This window comes from Hippoglossus stenolepis, chromosome 22, assembly GCF_022539355.2.
Source record: "Hippoglossus stenolepis isolate QCI-W04-F060 chromosome 22, HSTE1.2, whole genome shotgun sequence".
Classification (NCBI taxonomy): domain Eukaryota; kingdom Metazoa; phylum Chordata; class Actinopteri; order Pleuronectiformes; family Pleuronectidae; genus Hippoglossus; species Hippoglossus stenolepis.
Window position 1 is genome coordinate 8,815,454 of NC_061504.1, and position 18,462 is coordinate 8,833,915.

The 18,462-nt window shown below is 44.1% G+C and overlaps 1 protein-coding gene across 6 annotated transcripts in view; it reads right to left on the minus strand.

The window, feature by feature from the left end:
• Positions 1–17,356, minus strand: part of dock4b (dedicator of cytokinesis 4b) — a 110,854-nt gene extending 93,498 nt beyond the window's left edge. For 4 of the 6 annotated variants that reach the window (XM_035147983.2, XM_035147980.2, XM_035147982.2 and 1 more), the window contains exon 1: positions 17,099–17,355. In XM_035147983.2, the coding sequence (XP_035003874.1) occupies positions 17,099–17,135 (37 nt within the window). In that variant the 5' untranslated portion in view covers positions 17,136–17,355. Of the gene's footprint in view, positions 1–17,098 lie in introns of all 6 variants that reach the window. The other 2 variants (XM_035147981.2, XM_035147977.2) reach the window with 1 other exon arrangement.
• Positions 17,357–18,462: the final 1,106 nt, after the last annotated feature.

Sequence of the window (18,462 nt, forward strand, 5' to 3'; positions counted from 1 at the left end):
GAAAGCTACTGCCTCATCTGATTAGCAACCCTCTGCTCAGGGGCTGCACACACACCCACACACACACACACAAACCCCCACACACACACACACATAAACCCACGCACACACACACACAAACCCATGTATGCAGAGAGAAGAGAAGGAGGAGGTGAAGGGTGAGACTTAGAGTTGGGTCGATCAGCAAGGCTCGGTGGACAGATAAGGTTGAAAGGATGAAGCGCTGCAGGAAGAGTAAGGAGAAGGGACAGTAAAGTAGAAAGAGATCAACTTTAACTTTAGAAGGTGAAGACGACATTAGAATAGTATAAAAGAGAAAATACTTTGGGTAAAGATGCAAAAACCCGAGAGCGAGGGTAAGAAGACTGAACCCCGCACCTAACTGTAAATGTCAGCAGTTAAGCTGTGGGGTTAATATTGACTTCAACCTCTGCAGCCATTTTCATCTCATTACCACACTGGTTATATGTCTTCCATTAGTGATGAGCCTGACCATACATGTCCCTTTGAAGCACAATATCAGTAAGTCATGGACAAATGACCCCATGCTGCTCTGCTAAATGCTAAGCCTCCCAGAAGAGGCAGTAACTAGAGTTCAAAGTAAAAAAAAGCAGGGAAGAGGGGAAAGAGGCCAGCGTCAATGATAGGGCTGAAGCTAATTGGAGATGTGAAGACAAATCAATCATGATATCACTTGTTTCCATGTCTACTCATAAAAAGTTGGTCGTTCTGGCACCGACCACAAAGAGTCTAATTTAGCCTAGTTTGTTGCAAACAAAGATCAATCGGGGGAGAATGAAACAATCGAGACAAACAGATGAGAAAGAGGAGTATCCCACTGGCCCAGGATCCCAAACGCTGTGTAGTCATTATTCTGTATGTTCGCTTCACATCCTGGCCTAGTGGCCTTCATTCGCTTCTCCTCCCAAGGAGATGAAACAAAGGGCTCAGTGACAACTTGAGACAGAGAGACTGTATAAGAGAAGAGACAGCACTGAAGCGTCAGTGAGTGATTCCAGTCAGTGGGGAGTGAATGAAAAGACCCCAGAGTGGATTGTCTGCACTGAGTTGAAGGGGCTGGCTGCTCGGCGTGGGTCGGGATGTTGGATGTGAGCTCAGGTTAACTGCGTGGGCTCGAGTCACAGGAAGAAGTAGTGACTGAAACGTGCACAGTCACACAAGCAGTACACACACACACACACACACACACAGACAGACAGACAGACGGTCGTAGCCTCAGAGCACAGCCAGGGTTATTGAAGACACTTCACGGGAAGTGGCAGCACGGAGGAACTCTGAAACGCACACGCGCACTCGCACACAGACACTCGTACACACAGTGGATGCACTCAAGGACGCACAGATGGCAGGTGCAACACAAATACAAGCCACTGGAGCATACCTTATTAACAGTTAAACCTGCCAGCCAGCCTGCAAGTCACTGCCTCACAATAGGAACCCTTCCACAGCCACGAGTCTGTCCGCTCCCCAAAACATGAGGGAAAAGAGCAGCTACGCTAAAAAACTTAAAAAGGGAACTTGCTTATATCAAACATCCAAAACTAACTGTATTTAAACCCAGTGTTATCAGCACAGTGGAATTTTATGACAAACAAAGCAGTGCCAATTAAAACAAAGCACAAGCTACCCGAACCTAATACGCTGACTGCACACAGGGTTTTCCAATCAATGCACTGCTGAAGAGACGTAAGAGTAAAGAAGAGGAATAGCAACTGAGGCGGGAATGAAGTTAACAAGCATGAATCCATGATGCGCGTACCGTAGACCTGAAAGGTGCCATGGCTCGTTTCAGGATTAATACAACTAGGTGTCAAGATGGAAACAACTGCTTGATGTAACACATTTTGATATATTTATTTACCATACAAAAGAAAACAATTTAGACAAACCTGCCCTTACTAAGGCATCTGCTTCAAAGTTATTTACACAAAAACAAATGCACATTGCAATGTCAAAGTAGTAGGTCGATTTTTCAACAAAGCACCAAGGGAAGTCACAAAATTCAATGTATTTGTAATCAAGTCACTGACTATGTTTAAATGGAAACCAATATTCCGACTATTGACCTTATTAGGAATAAGACATTATTCCAATAGTGGTGTTTACATGAGTTGCTAATAGAACTTTCCATTTACATGTTACAGAGCATAATTTGATTATGACGTCATGACGGCTGACGTTATTCAGCCAGTTTTAAAACCCAAACCTGAAATAGTTGATGTACACTGCTACCTTATAGCATTTTGGATGTTTTCTTTTCTTTCAAAAATTACAAGATAACGAGGGCGGTGAGGGGTGACTTAACCAACGAGTACGACAAGTATGCAATCTGTCATTTAGCCTCAGAATAAAAATTAAATGTTTTCATGTGATACTGCTTTCCATGAGCCACAAGATATGAAGAATGAAAGTGTGTGTGTGAGTGTGTCCATGTCGATATTGGCACTTATTTTCATTCTTTCCAATAAAAAAAATACACACTGAAAAAATTAGGGTTGGATTATGTGGCCTGTGGGAATGCCTGTCCTCCTGACATCTGCTATAACTTAGATCAATAATAGATTTCACACACACATTAACACACATACACACAGGAATATGGGCATGAATTGGGGCATATCAGTAAGAAAAGTGTTGATATACTGTGGGTGCCTCACAAAACACTGCTTTACTGGAAACTACAGCCACAACTGTCAAACAACTGGAGGTTATTGTTTCACGCACAAGCTGTGTGTATCAGGGAACTCATTTGCTTTAAGGCTCATTTATGCTCAACGTTAGATGCGTATTGTGCACTTCTTCTGACAGCCTACGGGTACGGATGAAACAGACAAAACAGAGCAGTACCACTGGAACTTGTGGGGGGGGGCAGTGTAGCCAATAGTTCAAGTGAGACAACTATCGGCCTTGAGTATGAAATTTAAACAATGGCGGAACAGTTTGGTGAGATTTTGCGGGTTGGTAAGTTAGACCACCGTTGTTTTAAACGTGACTGCTTTTGCCTCGTTCTTAAGAGGTACATTGGCACAGCCTCCTCCACTGTCGCCGCGTTTGTTATTGTCAGAAAGTCTCGACTCTGAACTGCCCTCTCGTGGATGTATTGCTTAACAACCATGCCAACGTAAGGAACGCATGGAGGTATGTGGGCAGTGACGATTACGTTATTCCAAACTGACTCTTTTCGTACATAAAGGCAGGATAAATGAGTCTTTACCACGTCTAATGGGTTTCTGTAGGAAATGAAATTTCCTTCCTTCCTCTTGCTTTAGTCACCTTGCATGGAGCTTGCTGTCAGGAAATGCAGGCCTCACAAATAAAAGCTAAAAGTAAACAAGGCGAGGGGGCTGCAATCTTTAGAATGAATCATGTTGTTGTGCTCTGCACTGTGCTCCACTGTGTGTTTGAATGTATGGCCTGTGTGTGTGTGTGTGTGTGTGTGTGTGTGTGTGTGTGTGTGTGTGTGTGTGTGTGTGTGTGTGTGTGTGTGTGCACATGGTCAAACATTCCAGCCGGGCTAAGGGGTTCAGCTGTCCTCACGGCTATTTTCCCGTGCGCTGCATGCCATTGGTGGATCATGGAGGATTATTCCGGGGTCGGAGGACTTTGGGCTCGAAAGAAATGAAGAAAAAAAAAAAACAGAACCACTATGGTTTGGATCGGTTTCTTTCGGGAATCAATCTCGGGCAGGAGGGAGTGCAGCGTGGAGCTGTGTTTATCAAAGCAAACCACGTAGGAAATCACAGAGCCAAGAGCTACATCGAGCGAGAGACACAGAGGGACAGAGAGAGTAGCCACTCAAGTCATCTTGCACTATAAAAATAATTAACCGATACTCAACTGTCACAGCAGAAAATCCCTAGTGCCTGCTTTGAATTTCGCTCCAGTTCGAGGAGTTGTTTCACACTTTTCCTTAATCTTGTCCATTACTTGCGACTACAGTGGTGTGAACAAAGAGGCTGCTCTGCAATTTGTTTTTTAATGGCTGTCGTGCTGCCAGGGACCCCGAATGGATGGGATTCACAATTCCCCTTAGATACTCTCCAGATTAAATTGGGAGGAGAAGAAGAAGGAGAAACATTTGCCGTGCACTTTAAGTTACGCGCCGGCTAATTCAGGCTAGGCTAATTCAAATGCAGCAGCGAGACGGAGAGAGTGAGAGTGTCAAGCTGATGGCCATGCTCGGCTAATTTGCTAGTGCTCACAGACAAAATCAATAGAGTGGAGTAAGAAAGTTGGAGGGGGCGATGTCCCAGTTTCCTAATTTAGGTCAGCGACAGTTGTGTGCACCCTCTAAAGCTTTCTGTAATTACATAAAACTAGTTAAAAAGTCTGCAGGAGCTCGGAACTTGAAGAGGGACGCGAGGAAGGAGGGGAGGGAGGGATGAGGCTACAGTGATTAATTTCATCTTTGTTTTACTCCTCCCATAGTTGCGAATGAACACCATCGCACAAAGTAGAAAGGTAGCCTCATTTGCGTGGCCCGTTCAACGCCTGCTGCTCCCCGGGGGATGCAAAGCATAAAGATTCTAATGAGCAACAGAAAGAGTTCCTGAAACACAAACCGGTAGGATACAGACACACACACACACACACACACACAGGGACGGGTGCTCTGCCAGCCTTGGCAACTCGGCTCAGAGGAGGAACTCCGTGTGGACCCGGCAATTGACAGCCCATCAACCATCACATTCTGTATCCGTCTGATTCTCTCCGCCTCACTATATCTCCTGCTCCATCTCCACCTCCTTTTTATTTCCCTCTCCCTTCACATTCTCCTCTCTTTCTAGAGTGGTAAAGCCTGGCGCACAGGGTGATTGGGACAGTTGATGCATAAACATGATTAGTGATGCACCGGTGTATCTGCAAACTATTCCTATTTTCAGCTTAAATGGTCAACAACTCGAGATTTACTTAACGAACGCTGATGATGCACAGATAAAGCACATTGCAGTTTATCTAAGCAGTTATTTTATCATCTTGTGCACTAATCAACACAATACATGTAAGTGTATTTCCCCGACACAGATGTATGTCGCAATATTACAAATGTATGTAGGACTGAAACGATGGATTCAAAGAAAATGACAACTTTTTACATCAACTATAAATCGTTAAAGCCCTTCTTTTCCAACAAAAACTTCAAACATCGCAGTTCTAACATTCCCAATGAAAGGATTTCCTGCATCGCTCTGTTTTATATCATTAACTATGGGTTTTATGAATTTTAAGATAGTATTCAGCAGATTAGTCAATCATGACAATAGTCAGTGTTAGCAGCCCTGAATGTGTACATTTACATAACAATGCAGTCACTAATACTTCTTTAATAACGTCTGAGTTGGAATAAACACTATAAACAATAAAGGAAATGGATTCCCTAAAAAATATTCCAAGCACAATGTTTTATTACATCACAAAAGTTGCAAAGGCTTTAATATCACAGCTACGTAAGTAAAACAACAAACATCCAGGCAGGATTTATTGCCTTATTTATTATTGGTATGAATTTATAAGGACAACAGAATAAAAATGTATTCATATATTGTCTTTTCTTCATGTTGAAAAGTCAGCTCGGCCACACCTTCAACCTGAACCTATAATGGTCTCCAGCTTCTGACAGTGATGTCTGTCAGCCACGAGCCACCCACACAAAGCTTCACCTATCAGCTGATTATATTGAGGTTAAATTTGTAGATGGTTAGAGCTCAGCAAAGAAGGAAGGATTAATACGCTGCCTGACAGGATGTGCTCACAGTGGGCAGGAGATGTTTATTTTACAACTATACCCAGCGGATGTTATGAATTATCAGGGGGCAGCCTAGAATCATCAACAAATATTGCTAAATTAAATTTAGGTATATTTAAGGCCTAAAATAGCAATTGTTTTGTCTGCAATCACACTGCAGTATAAATTATATAATATGCATACATGGGCATTAGGAAAATCAACAACATAAAACTAAACCAACAAAACACTTGCATAGCTTGCCTGAAAACATTACCTTCGAAATATGTTCTCATATTCTGAAGTATTTAGGTAAAATCATAAAATGATGCACAGTAACAGACCACCCCATACTGCTTTATTCCTCGGGGACTTAAAAGCTTGCCTGTAATATTTCTATCCATTCCAACAGCTATATGCCAGATGAGCAGACACAGCCAGCCACTGTCACCCAGTCTCTATCCCTAGGTGGTGGTTACAGTAAGGTTACTAGTGCACTAGGATAGACTGTGCAAAGAGGATTATGGCTGCTGTCCAGATGAGGGTCCAGGAGGGGGGGAGCTTACGGGTGACGCATCACCAATGATGATGCCTGGAAACATCCCCCCCCCCTTGCAAATCAATGGCCTGGATGCATGCCCGTTCAATCGCTACCATTACCACACTAACCTTTGAACTCAATACAAGCTGGAGGAGATGCCACTGCTGAATTCTACAACATGTCAAACTGAGCACAATCATGTACCTGCAGATATTGTGATATAGTAGGAACTGGATTCTACATGTGTAGTCCAGGTCACCATCCGCTGATCAAAGGCGTCTTCAAAAGGAAACAGCTGCACTTTGGTTTGGTATCAGAGGCCAAAGAATATTTCCTTTCCTGCTTCAGATAACCACAGATAACACCAGCATCAGCAGCCGCTTTAAAACATATGTTAAAAACGTGTGCAGTGCAGCATGCTCCATTTGTGCATCAGTATTTTTAGCATCCACACACTCATTATGTCAGCACGGTGCAGCAGAAGGCCCGAGCTGCTCTGAGTGAAGTGAAAGACGGACAGGGAGGAAGCCGGGCCGCGATTCTGCCTCAGCTCGGACAGCTGCTCAGGCATGATCCTCCATCACATGTATCCTGGCAGTGAAAAGCGTGTTCTGCTCTTCGCTACTCAAATTAAGTTTATTTTTCAAGGGAGATGGAAGGGGAATATGCCTGGTTTCACTGGCGTAGCTGTGAAACCAGCCTGCTCCCGAGGTGCCGTGTAAACAAAGCTGAGAGGATGGGATTCATGTTTCAAAGAAAAAAAGTCATAAATCACAGATGCTAAGCTATCCTTCTCACCAGTCTTTCAAGTCAAATCTAATGAAACAACATGAAAGCATCTTACTTCAAGCTCAAAGTGCTCAAAGACTGAAAGATGATACTGGGCTTGGTGATGACCATCAAGGTCAAAAAGCATCCAGTGACAGGTCATTAGGCTTAAGATAAATAGGTAGGGGGATACGTGATACAAAAAGAGATTTCCATTATTGATCCATTAACAGCACAGAAAATACTTCCTGTTGAGCTGTGATGCTATTTCTGATGTCCTTGGGAACGAAATGGAAACCACCACAATCTCAATGTTTTTACTTGACCAACAAAACCATTTGTAGTCAAAGGGATCCTTTGCAATAAACAGCAGTAAATGTGGGCATTTTCTAACCAGCTTCTGTACTGTTTCCATGCCAGCGTCTGTATATTTTATCTGAGGCCGGCTCTCAACACAAACTGCTTGTTAACAAGAATAGCCAGGGGCCTCACAAGGTATGAGAACCATCCGCTGAGGGAAGCCACTGCAGGATCGCAATTTGTGCTCATGTTGTGTACATAGCTATCATACATAGCAAAACATATTCTTTGCGTCATCTCTTCCGCTGCACTGAGCCGACAGCCCGGGGTGTCAGTTTGCCACCGACGGCCCGACCTAGGGCTTTAACACGCTAAACAAAGGCTGCCACAGTGGGGAGGGTTTCCTTCGCATTTCCCCTCCTGCCCCCACACAAAGGGGATCCATTTCAACCACTTTTAGCAGCGCCACTTTCCGCTTTTAGTTCTTCAGACTCCCTCCCCTGAGGGTATGACTGGTTGATGGAGGGAAATAAAAGGCACCAGGTGGATGCTTGGAGAGGGATTAGGCTTGTGGCAAACAGGGGGCACTCAAGCCAATCCCACTGTGACGGGATGTTGTCTGTTTTTGGTAGCGCCTGTTAGAGAGAGAAGAAACTGATACTTGAGCCGGGAATGTCTGGTTTGATGATGTGTTGCTTCATGTGATCTGAGAGCTGGTGCAGCATGTATGCGCTCATGAAAGGAAAAGTTTAATATACCTATTCATTTTCCTGCCAAGAGAGATGAGAAGATTCATACTAAAGGCTATAGCCATCAAATGGTTACTGATGACTAAGCCTGACAGTTTTTATGCTTAGCTAACCCAACCATCTGCTTGCTCTTGCTATATATTTTGTATATCGACATGAGTGGTATCAATCTTCTTATTTAACTCCCCACAAAAAAGCAAACAATCTTGTAATTAAAAAAAAACACATTAAATGTCTATTGTATTTACTTGCAGTTCTTTTAGTAAAATGGTGGGAAGAGAAAAAAGCCAGCCCAAAAGGAATGCCCGATGCCAGTTGTAGAAATGGAGGACAAACAAAGCAAATAAACCCTACAACGCACTGCGACGCCAAACTTTGGTGTCGCTGGAAGAAGGCTGAAAAGGCCCCATTCAATCAACGATGAGAGGCAAGAAAGGGGGAAGACACTTGGTTTTCTCCCCTCAGACAAACAAAACTTCAAATGATCCAGCAGCTCAGATGTTTGAGGGGGTGGGGGTTATTGATTCAAGATTCAAGCATTTAACTAAGAAATCTGTTTCTGTCCCTGCGTGGTTTGAAGGCTTTCCTCTTAACTGGATAAACATCCCAAATAGGAGCATTCCCCGCTGAGAGGCTGGGTTGAAGAGAGGAGTCGTAAGAAGTGAACTGGGTCGCAGTTGGAGGTTTAGTCAACCTGATGAATTAAACAGACTCTGTGAGGCAATAACACTCTACAACACCCACACAATTAATTTGGGAGTTCACAAGAATCATTCAGCGGGGAAAAACCAGTCAGTTTTCCGAGTAATTATATATTGGAGCTTTGTCGCTGAGATTAGAGTAAATCTGGTTTCAGAGTTGTAACCCTGTTCTTTTGCCCCATAAATCTAAATGAAGAATAACCATTCCATCCTATAAGTTCTTCTTCTATAAAATAAAGCCATTTCAATCAGATGAGCACTCTTGCATTCAAAAAAATCAATTGCAATTGGCCTGAACACTTCAGTCTGTTGGAGGCGTGACGAAAGCAAGCGAGGGAGCAGCAGCGGGCTGCAATGAAAAGCCCTTTTGAAAGTCAACCTGACATTAAACTGGCTTTTCTGTGTGCGGGGCAGAGAGAGGAAGTGAGGGGAGCCGACAGAGGAGAGGTGAGGAGGACGGGCCGCGAGCCAGTGCCTTGCATGAAGCAGGTTGACATGCAGGAGAGTGCCAGGCCATCATCTCAATGGCACAGTGAGAGCAGGAAGCAGATCGCACGCACGCACACGGGCACGTACTTCCAAGGGGGACAGGGAGCGAATGTAGAATCCAAACAAACACAGCCGAAGAGGAACAAAATGAGCGGGTAATAAGGCTGCTAACAGCAAGGTCAGAGAGGCTGCTGCCCAGAAATCAGCCAGGCATCAGCGGATCCTCCCGGTGTGATCTTTACAGAGACAGAGGGAGCGACAGTGATGGGCAAAACATTTCAATCGTTCTCAAGACAGGAGGATCCAAACTGATCGATGTCACTGCCTCAGCTCCTGAGCCCATGGTCAATATACACCACTAATATGACATACCCATGGTGGACGTGGGAAATCTCTGTATTTGCCAGAGAGATTTTCATGGTTGCTTCTGTGCTGATCGTCGCTAAAACCTGCTCACTGCTAAATGTTTTATCCAATAGAAGGAAGGATGTTTAGTAGAAGCAGAGTAACCAGTCTACAGTGGGTACAGTTCCACTCCAAAGCCCCTATAGTACTTTATCATCTTCAGACATGCAGTCCACTGGGGCTGCTACAAACACACACACACCCAGAAATACAACATACAAACATGCACAACTTTACACACAGAAAAGCATATGCATGTATGCAAACACACACACACACACACACACACACACACACACACACACACACACACAGTATCTGGGGCAGGTGAGTATGGATTCAGAGGAGGGGAGAGAAAAAAAAGAGAAAGAGACACGTGTGGAAGAGAGATAAAGGTCGAACTGGCAGCAGCACAGATAGAAGAAGGTGGGCTACAGAAAGGAAAGGGATGAGGGGGAAAAAGCCAGACAGAAAAGGAATGAGTGAGTGAGTGATAGATGAAGAATAAAAGAGGCAGAGAGTGAGATAAGGGTCATCACAGTGTGACCTGCTGTCTCTGGAAACAGTTCGCTCCACAGGAATGAGCGGGAGAGTGCAAGGGGGAGAGGGAATCGGACACAAATGGAGGCAACAGGACGCAAAGGAAAACCAATTCAGTACAACGGAAACACAAAAGAATTTCCATTTAATTGAGGTGCTACAAAACAAAACAAAAGTAGAAGGAGAGAGGGAACAGATGAGGGCAGGTCGTTAGGACAGCGAATGTGAAAGACTGAGTCAAGGTCGAGCTCTGGCACCCAGCAGCTTTCTGTCTGAGGATTTTTTCCCCCTGTCTATGTCCCTCTCGCTGACATTAATCCACCTCACTGCTGATAACCTCCTCAACTACCTGCTATGAAGAGGAACTAAGCAGAGCTGAGCCATATCTCTCTCTGTATGATTTGTATTTAGAGCATCTTCTATTGGGGCCATCCATCCACATTAAACTACTAATGTAGCCCACTACAATCTGATCTTTGGGATACGTTGGTTGTTACTCTCAACCAACAAATTGACAAGGCTGGTGCATCCACCTACATTAGCATATATTGTCAATGAGCCAATATGAGTCTACCCACATATCGGTATGACCATGCCATTTTGAAAACTATTATTTTACAGAAATAACAGGTGCATAAAAGATGTACATTAAGATTTATGTTTATTTTCTTCATTCAAGTTTGGTTGTATTTGTGCTTTGTTTTTATTTATAATAACGTTCATGGTTAAACTGTAGAATATGAATCCTCAATTACATTTCTTTTAATAACATCATTGAAACATTTTTTGGGGGAAACATATAATCGGCCGATATCTGTGTCATAAAAATGTTTTACTACCCAATATCAATATCTCTATCAATATCTGCATCTGCCCACAAAAATCCTGATCGATCAGAATCTAATCATGTCTCAAGTATCCAACCACTTGTCATACGTTGGCAGACTTGATATTTTTCATTTGTGAGTGAATATGTACAGTATCCAAATGTGTCATGCTAGTGTGTCGATGTAAAACCACAAGAGACGATGAAGAGACAAAAAAACTGCCCCTGTATGGATTTGGACTGACGAGGGTCAAACATCCCACAGAGAAATAGATTAAACAGCGGCACAAAACAAAGAAGTGAGCCACAGTGATCTGTGTGAGTCTCCAGCGGCTGCACATCCCCCACTGTGACCGTGTGAATCACACTAGAAGCCACTTCTGTATTCAAGAATTAACTGGGTAATTTAAGACAAGACACAACCGCGACCATTACCTCTTCACTTTCTTAAATTATGCATATGTCCTTTAACCAAGGCTTGACACTGAATTAGCCATCAATAATCCATTAATGACATAAGATTCAACCTAAACAGACCATAGCTACTCCTTTTTAGTAGCGTGTTAATAATAAATTAAGCACATTGGTTTTGGTAAGTTGAGGTTAAACAGAGGTTGCGGTTACTAAAGTGAGGTTTATGGGAAAATGAAAGGCTCGGGGTTATTACAATGCACTGGGTCACCCACACAAACGCTTGTACAAATCAATGTACTTCCTTCCTTTATGGTCAATACATGCGAGCCTGGATTACCGCCACGGGACACAGATAACTGACGCTGGACCAGCGCAGGCGACCATCTCTGTGGCACCATACTAGTGTGTGCTTGACGCATAAACAGCCCTTCTCACCCGCCAATCACAGTTATTGTCACTGGCAGGCACCCCTTCATTTAAGAAAATGGCACGTCAGTCATTTCTCTCCTCCCCCCCCTGCCGGCCCTCGATAACAAAAACACACCCATGCACGCGCTGCACTTGCCTCCACTCCAGGAGCGCTACTGATCAGTTAAGCTGCTGAATTCCTAATAGGACATATCCCATTAACCTCCCTCACGCAGGGATCACAGATTGATATCGAGGATGGGGGAACCACAACTGTACAACAACACACACAGAGCAGTGCATAACTGCCAGCAGGGGAAAAGGTTTTATTACTTCAAAAGCCACAATCTTCTTTCAGTTTTATGAAAACAAAGAAAAGTCCCATTACCAAAAATACAAAAGATCCTTTTGTTTGCCGAGATGTTTCTGTAAGTTCGGCGTCTAAAGGCTCATTAATAGCTTTACATATGAAAAGTGATGTCAGTTTCAAACGATGTAACCGTCACTGCCCGCATACTTCCAATGCGTTCTTTACGTTGACCTGGTTGCTAAGCAATGACAACGTAATACATCCTTTAGAGCGCAGAGTCGAAGGTTTATGACAACAAACACGTTCAATGGTGGTAGTTTCTTATCAATAAAAATGTATTTCTAGTGTCCGATGGTCATCTTGTTGAACTTTCGGCGGTATTGCTCCGTTTTCGTCAGTTTTGTCCATTTCTGTAAGCTTGCCGCAGATGTGCACAAATACAGAGCAAATGAACACAGAGGAAGTACAGAAGGCTTCATCCGTTTATGTAGATGTGTCAAACACTGAGCATTAATCAGCTCCTTGGAGTTTTAGATGGACAAGTCACTGACTAGTCATAAAACATATACTTAATGTTTTATGTGATGTACTGTTTGTAAATTAGGTCCGTTGTTTACAATTAATTGCTGTATTGTTGCATGTATTTTATATTTTCCTGCCCAGGGACCACAGATGAAAATTAGCCATGCGTCTAACTTTGGTTCGACGATTGGGTTGGGTTGTGTGCATGGCCCCTGTTAAATAGACTTAAACTAACTAGAACAAGTGATTAATCCAGCAATCAACCACCAGATTAACTCAAAATGATTGTTTGAGCCCTAAAACCAACAATGCACAAATGAGCCTATGAGAAGAATATTAGTAATCACCAGACAGACAAGCATGTGACACTAATAATTTCTGTCAACCACATGTGGAATAATGGCCATTACAACAGCCAGATGCAGTCTGGTAAACTAGAAATCACTCGGCCATGTCTGAGTGGAAGCATCGTCTCTACAGCAAGCACGGCCGACCGGAGTGGAAATGCATAAAAGCTTTCTCCCGCTGCCCGTCTCAACATTATACATGGATGTGGACACACAATTACAGCATATTGGTTTGTTTGTGTCCAATGAGATTTGCAAGGGTGTCCCTAGTGTGTGTAGTGAAGAAGAGCTCAAAGGTGGTGAAGAGAAAATGTGTTTTCACTTCCACAAAACACAACTGAAGTCACACACAACCGTCTCCATTACTGCTGTGTCTAGTGTTTTTGGTGTTTTCTTTCATAATTGAGGGCTCCATCATATATGGAGCACGATTTAATTGAATAACACAAACGAACCAGCAGTTGCTTAACTGCAACTCCGTCCTCACGTCATGGGCCGTGTTTGTGTTACAATTGCTATTATTGTCGGTGTGAATCAGCCATGAATAAAACACTAGCTGAGCCCGTCATATGTCACATGTCCATGTAGATTTATTTAACCCTTAGATGATGCACACACCAGGGAACAGCTTGTGGGACTGGTGATTAACTCTGCTGCTTTCTTTCTTTTTTTTTATTTACTGCATCTGTTTAATTCACCAGGGAGCCTCCTACTGTCTCCGTCCCTGCTGAACGATCGCTCTGGAGGAGTGTGTGTGCAAAATCGTGGGCGCGCACAGAAGAGAAGGGGCGCTATCTCTGCAGATGGGGATAAGGTGACGGGTGAGGAAGCAATTACAAGCTGGTAGGCTTCGCCTCACCCTGCCCCACCCCCCACTCTCCCCCATAGGTCGGGCTTGCCGCATTAGGGAATCATGGGTATAATGGTGGAATGGGCCTCAGGGCCCTCAAAAACAACCTGCTAATCCCCTACGGAGTGGAGGGGGCTGGATCTGGGGGTAACAGGGCAGGGTGGATGCCCCGACAATGAGTCCACCCATGACACACGCCAGCATCTCTAAACCACCCACTACCCCCCACCCCTTCCAATCTCCATCAACCATAGCGACATCCCCCTAAGGGAGGAACCAGCAATGTCAGCCATGGGAGAGCAGCAGAGAGCCCAGGGCCTGACATCGGCCTGGGGACGACACCGGCCCCGGGGCCATTCAATCAGGCCGCAGCGCCATTCTGTCTTCTATCCGATGGAGCTAGTTGCCTTGTCCACAGAGCTCAAAGAATGGAACAGAGTTACTCACTAAATCAAGCTTCTCCAATCAACCTCTGGCGGTGAACTGAACTTGCCTGCACGCGGATCAAAACCAGCTCGTTAAAATGCTTTAATTATGTGTCTAAATTATGATGAGCAATAACATGCTTGACTGGCTGTATCAAACGGCCTTAATGAGGAGAAAGGCCTCACTCTGTCTGTCGACTGTCTTCAAACACAATGCAGCCTCAAGTACTTTCTGTAGTCAGTGGCCGAGTCAAAGTCTGTTTGTCTTTGGTTACATTTACGACAGATTGTCCATCATCTACTTACAGAAAGACATCATCCGAGATGCTGTTTTCTCCATTCTGCATCATCTAATTTTGTGCTTCCTCTTAAGCTGTTTCCATCCTAAAAGTTTGTCTTGTCACAGAAGGACATTGTGCGGGACAGATGTGTTCATAACAAGAAATTGTCCGCAACATTCAGGCGAGGGGTGGCGTCTGAGGCAGGAGGCAGGACATGACGTATGAATTCTGGGAAAAGCAAATATTTTTGTTTACCACACATCAACACTGGGATTGGCCGCTATAGCCAAAAGCGCTCAAGTCTTTGTCTTTCCAAGTTGACGTCTTCGTAGGTGTCTTCCACATGTATGACACCTCCCTGTCATCCTGAGATATTCATAGGAGGCTGGCAGGAAAAGTTTCTGAAAATGTCTAGATCATCTGACTTGTACATCTGTGTTGTAACATACAGCAATTCCTCAGAATTTCAAGAAAAGGTCCGAACTTCTGTGGATGTCTGAAAGCAGGTTTAGTCCTTGACTCATTGCCTAACCCACCTTTGTCTGGAAAAACATGACAGATACAACAGATTTTCCCCATTGGCTCAATCTAATGTTTCCATATCCCAAACTCAGCAAGTCCATTAAGGAATCAGATATTAACATCAGCTCATCAATCTCCCACCCTTCTTGCTTCAGGTCAAAACCAGATCATGTAACCTGAATTTCACAACAGGAAAACACCCAAGTTCCTTCCTCAAAAAATCAAGGCCACAGAGAAGTGTGCCGCTGCCAAAACATGTCTTAAAAAATAAATCAGAGCCAATTAACAGAGTCTTATTGCTGTTATTGAGGAGGGGAAGGGATAAAGAGCCTTAATCCCATTAACAGGGCCCCTTCTAGGAGTTTAGGGACAATGGCGAGTATTTAGCCTTGAAAATAACTGTCCTCCTATTATCCAGCCAAGCGAACTTTGACAGGAAACGGGTTTAAGTGGCCAAAACGGAAGAAATCTATCGTTTCCTATCAAAATATGGAAGCTGTGAGCTCCAGAGGGCTCAGCTCTGGGTAGGATTAAGAGTGATGTAATATAACTGCACAGTAAGTGACATCAGGTTTTTAGCACATTGACATGGAAGGGAAACAACTCCAAACCAGGGGAAATTTCAGCCTGAGCAGTCAAGTGACCAAGTGTGACAAGGAGAGGCCAGAGGCTACTTTCTGGTTCGCAGTGCCTCGCTGATTTCAGGTCACAGTGGCAAGGTGGCACCTAGTGCATTTTTAGGACTAGAGGGAACATTTATAAAAGAGCCAGGGAGCCTTATTATGCAACTGCACATGATTCACACGGGGGAAGTGAGAACAGCAAGGGAGGGAGATGTATAATTGAGATGGTTTAACACTTATCAAAATACCAGTCTTATTAGTTTAAGGAGGTTTCTACGGGGCCACTTTTTTCCTGGCATACTGGCGAGAAAATTACAAAATGATTACTGGCTCGTTTTCACAGGGCTGCGGGATCATGTAGGGACCGGAGCATCACGCACACGCACACACGCACACACGCACACACTGACAGAGCAGGCCAACATCTCTAGGGAATATTATTATGAGACATTTAAGCCGCCTCTCAGCAGCCGCATCTCAATGAGCCCTTATTTTGTGTGTGTGCGTAAAGACAGTGCAAAAAAGGAGAAATTCCTGCCACACCAACAGAACTAAGTCTGCGTGGGATTTCTTTTTCTTTTTTTCTCTCCTCTCCTCCCCAGCTTATTTGGCTTTGGCTGCCTTGTTGTCGCTTGTTTGTCTCACTTCGCCGATCCAGAAGCCACCGACAGCCCCCCCGGAACAATGCAGTGTGTGGCTGCACACATTCGCAGGACTCAATCCCCGGTCCCTCACATACAGCAGGATCAATACAGATTTTCATTGTCTTTGCAGATTTGCCTTTCTTTTTTTTTTTTTAAGAGAGAGAATTAGCAGAGGTTGGGGGGGGGTACACAGACATTCAGCGACTGACTGTGGTAAGCAGCTGATTTCACTCCCCCCCTCCTCTCCCATTCAAACAGTAACAAGAGCAAATACACAACACTTGAGAGTCAAAGCAGCACATTGGATGATACCCGGACGATGCACACAAAAACAAAGCAAGAACAGGGCAAAAACAGATAAATCTGATCGTGGCAGCTCATATTGCAAACCATGGGGGTCAGAGCTACAACCTTCTGCTTTGCAATGTGGCAGCGGGACTGAATGCAAAGCTCCCATCAACCGGGGGCTGAAGGAAACGAAAGAAAGAAAGAACGAGAGAAGCTGATGCTGCCTGACATTTAAAAAACACACAAACACTTTCCCCCTGTGTCGCGGAGCCAGCTCACCTCTACACATAATTAACACATGCCCTGCGACTGGAGCCAGAGGACAGCGGTGCGAGGAAAAACACACACTCACACACACACACACACATCTACACGCGAGATGAGGGGGAATCAACTTACCGACGCCGTATTTCTCATGCTCAGTAGGTATCCACATGTTTACGGTGGGCGCATTTAAGCGAGGGGTCGGTGTAGCAGCGAGACGCACGGGCTGTGTGCTGGGTAACGCATTCTACTGGCGTGCCGTCCTCCGGTCTGTAGTAGGAGTCATTGTTTAGGTTACAGACGGGGAGAGAGAGAGAGAGAGAGAGTGAGTGAGAGAGAGAGAGAGAGAGGGAGAGAGAGGGAGCTGCTGGTGGTGCTGCTGAGCGTAGTGGTACAGAGACCTGCTGCCTTCATGGGCTGTCGGAAGATGTGGCTCCCACACAGTCAGCAGACCCTGAAGACCCTGTGAAATTGGATGCATTAATAATGGTATTTAAACAAAGTGCTGCAAAACAAATGGTTAAAACACACAAGGAAGTAAATAAAAAATAAATAGTAATAATAATGATATATCATCACACTACAAAAGATGGGAGTTTTTTTCTCTCCACAGTCAGCCAGTGTTTGCTCATTGTGGGAACTGATTTTAATTTTGAGGTCTTGACCTTATTATGCTTTGATTTGGTGCTTAAAATTTAACTGAATTGAATTCCTTTTATTTTCATTTATTCATTTTTTTTGCCATGGATTTTGTGAAGCAGTAAAACTTGGTATTATTATTAAACACACAGGGATTAAAACTTAAAACTGATACAGACATTAGATATCAGCCAATGTTTCTAAAAACAAGTTGGTTACCACTCGTCGTTTCGTCTCAGTCCAAGCCCTTATGATCACATATTTTGAGTTATTTAATCTAAACAAACATTTATACATAAAATGGCTGTATTTTTTTCCTCCTGTCTTTATTCAAGAGGGGCGCTTTTCAGTTTGAAAGCAGGACTAATTAGTTTCACGTTTAGATTTTGTTACGTTTTCCCTCAAAACACTGCGCTTGCACTCAAATAGCCCCTGGTTGTTTCTTAGATATGCTCTGCTTGTGCTCTGCTTGTGCTCAAACTGTGCTCGGACAGATTTCCTGCGCTCCAGCTTCAGCATCTCTCCTTGTGCTGCTTCTGTGCACGTGTGAAACAACTGCTCTTTTTTTGCATGCAACAAGTCTGACAAAATTCCCCAACCAATAGAATGACAGGTGTAGTGTTGACAAATTAAATTGTCCCGCCCTCGTAGTGGGTTAAAATTCCTCAGCAGAGCATGAGAGCTGGGGACATTGCTAGCCACAAACATGTGGCTTGCACTTGTACACCTTGGAAGCTTCATCAAAATTTTGAATGCATCATTATATGCCACCTGAACCGTTTTCAGTTTCCCATTACTGTGGCTGCACCACTAATGTGCTGGGTTAAATGGGAGTACAGTACAGTAGGCTCTAAAAGGGG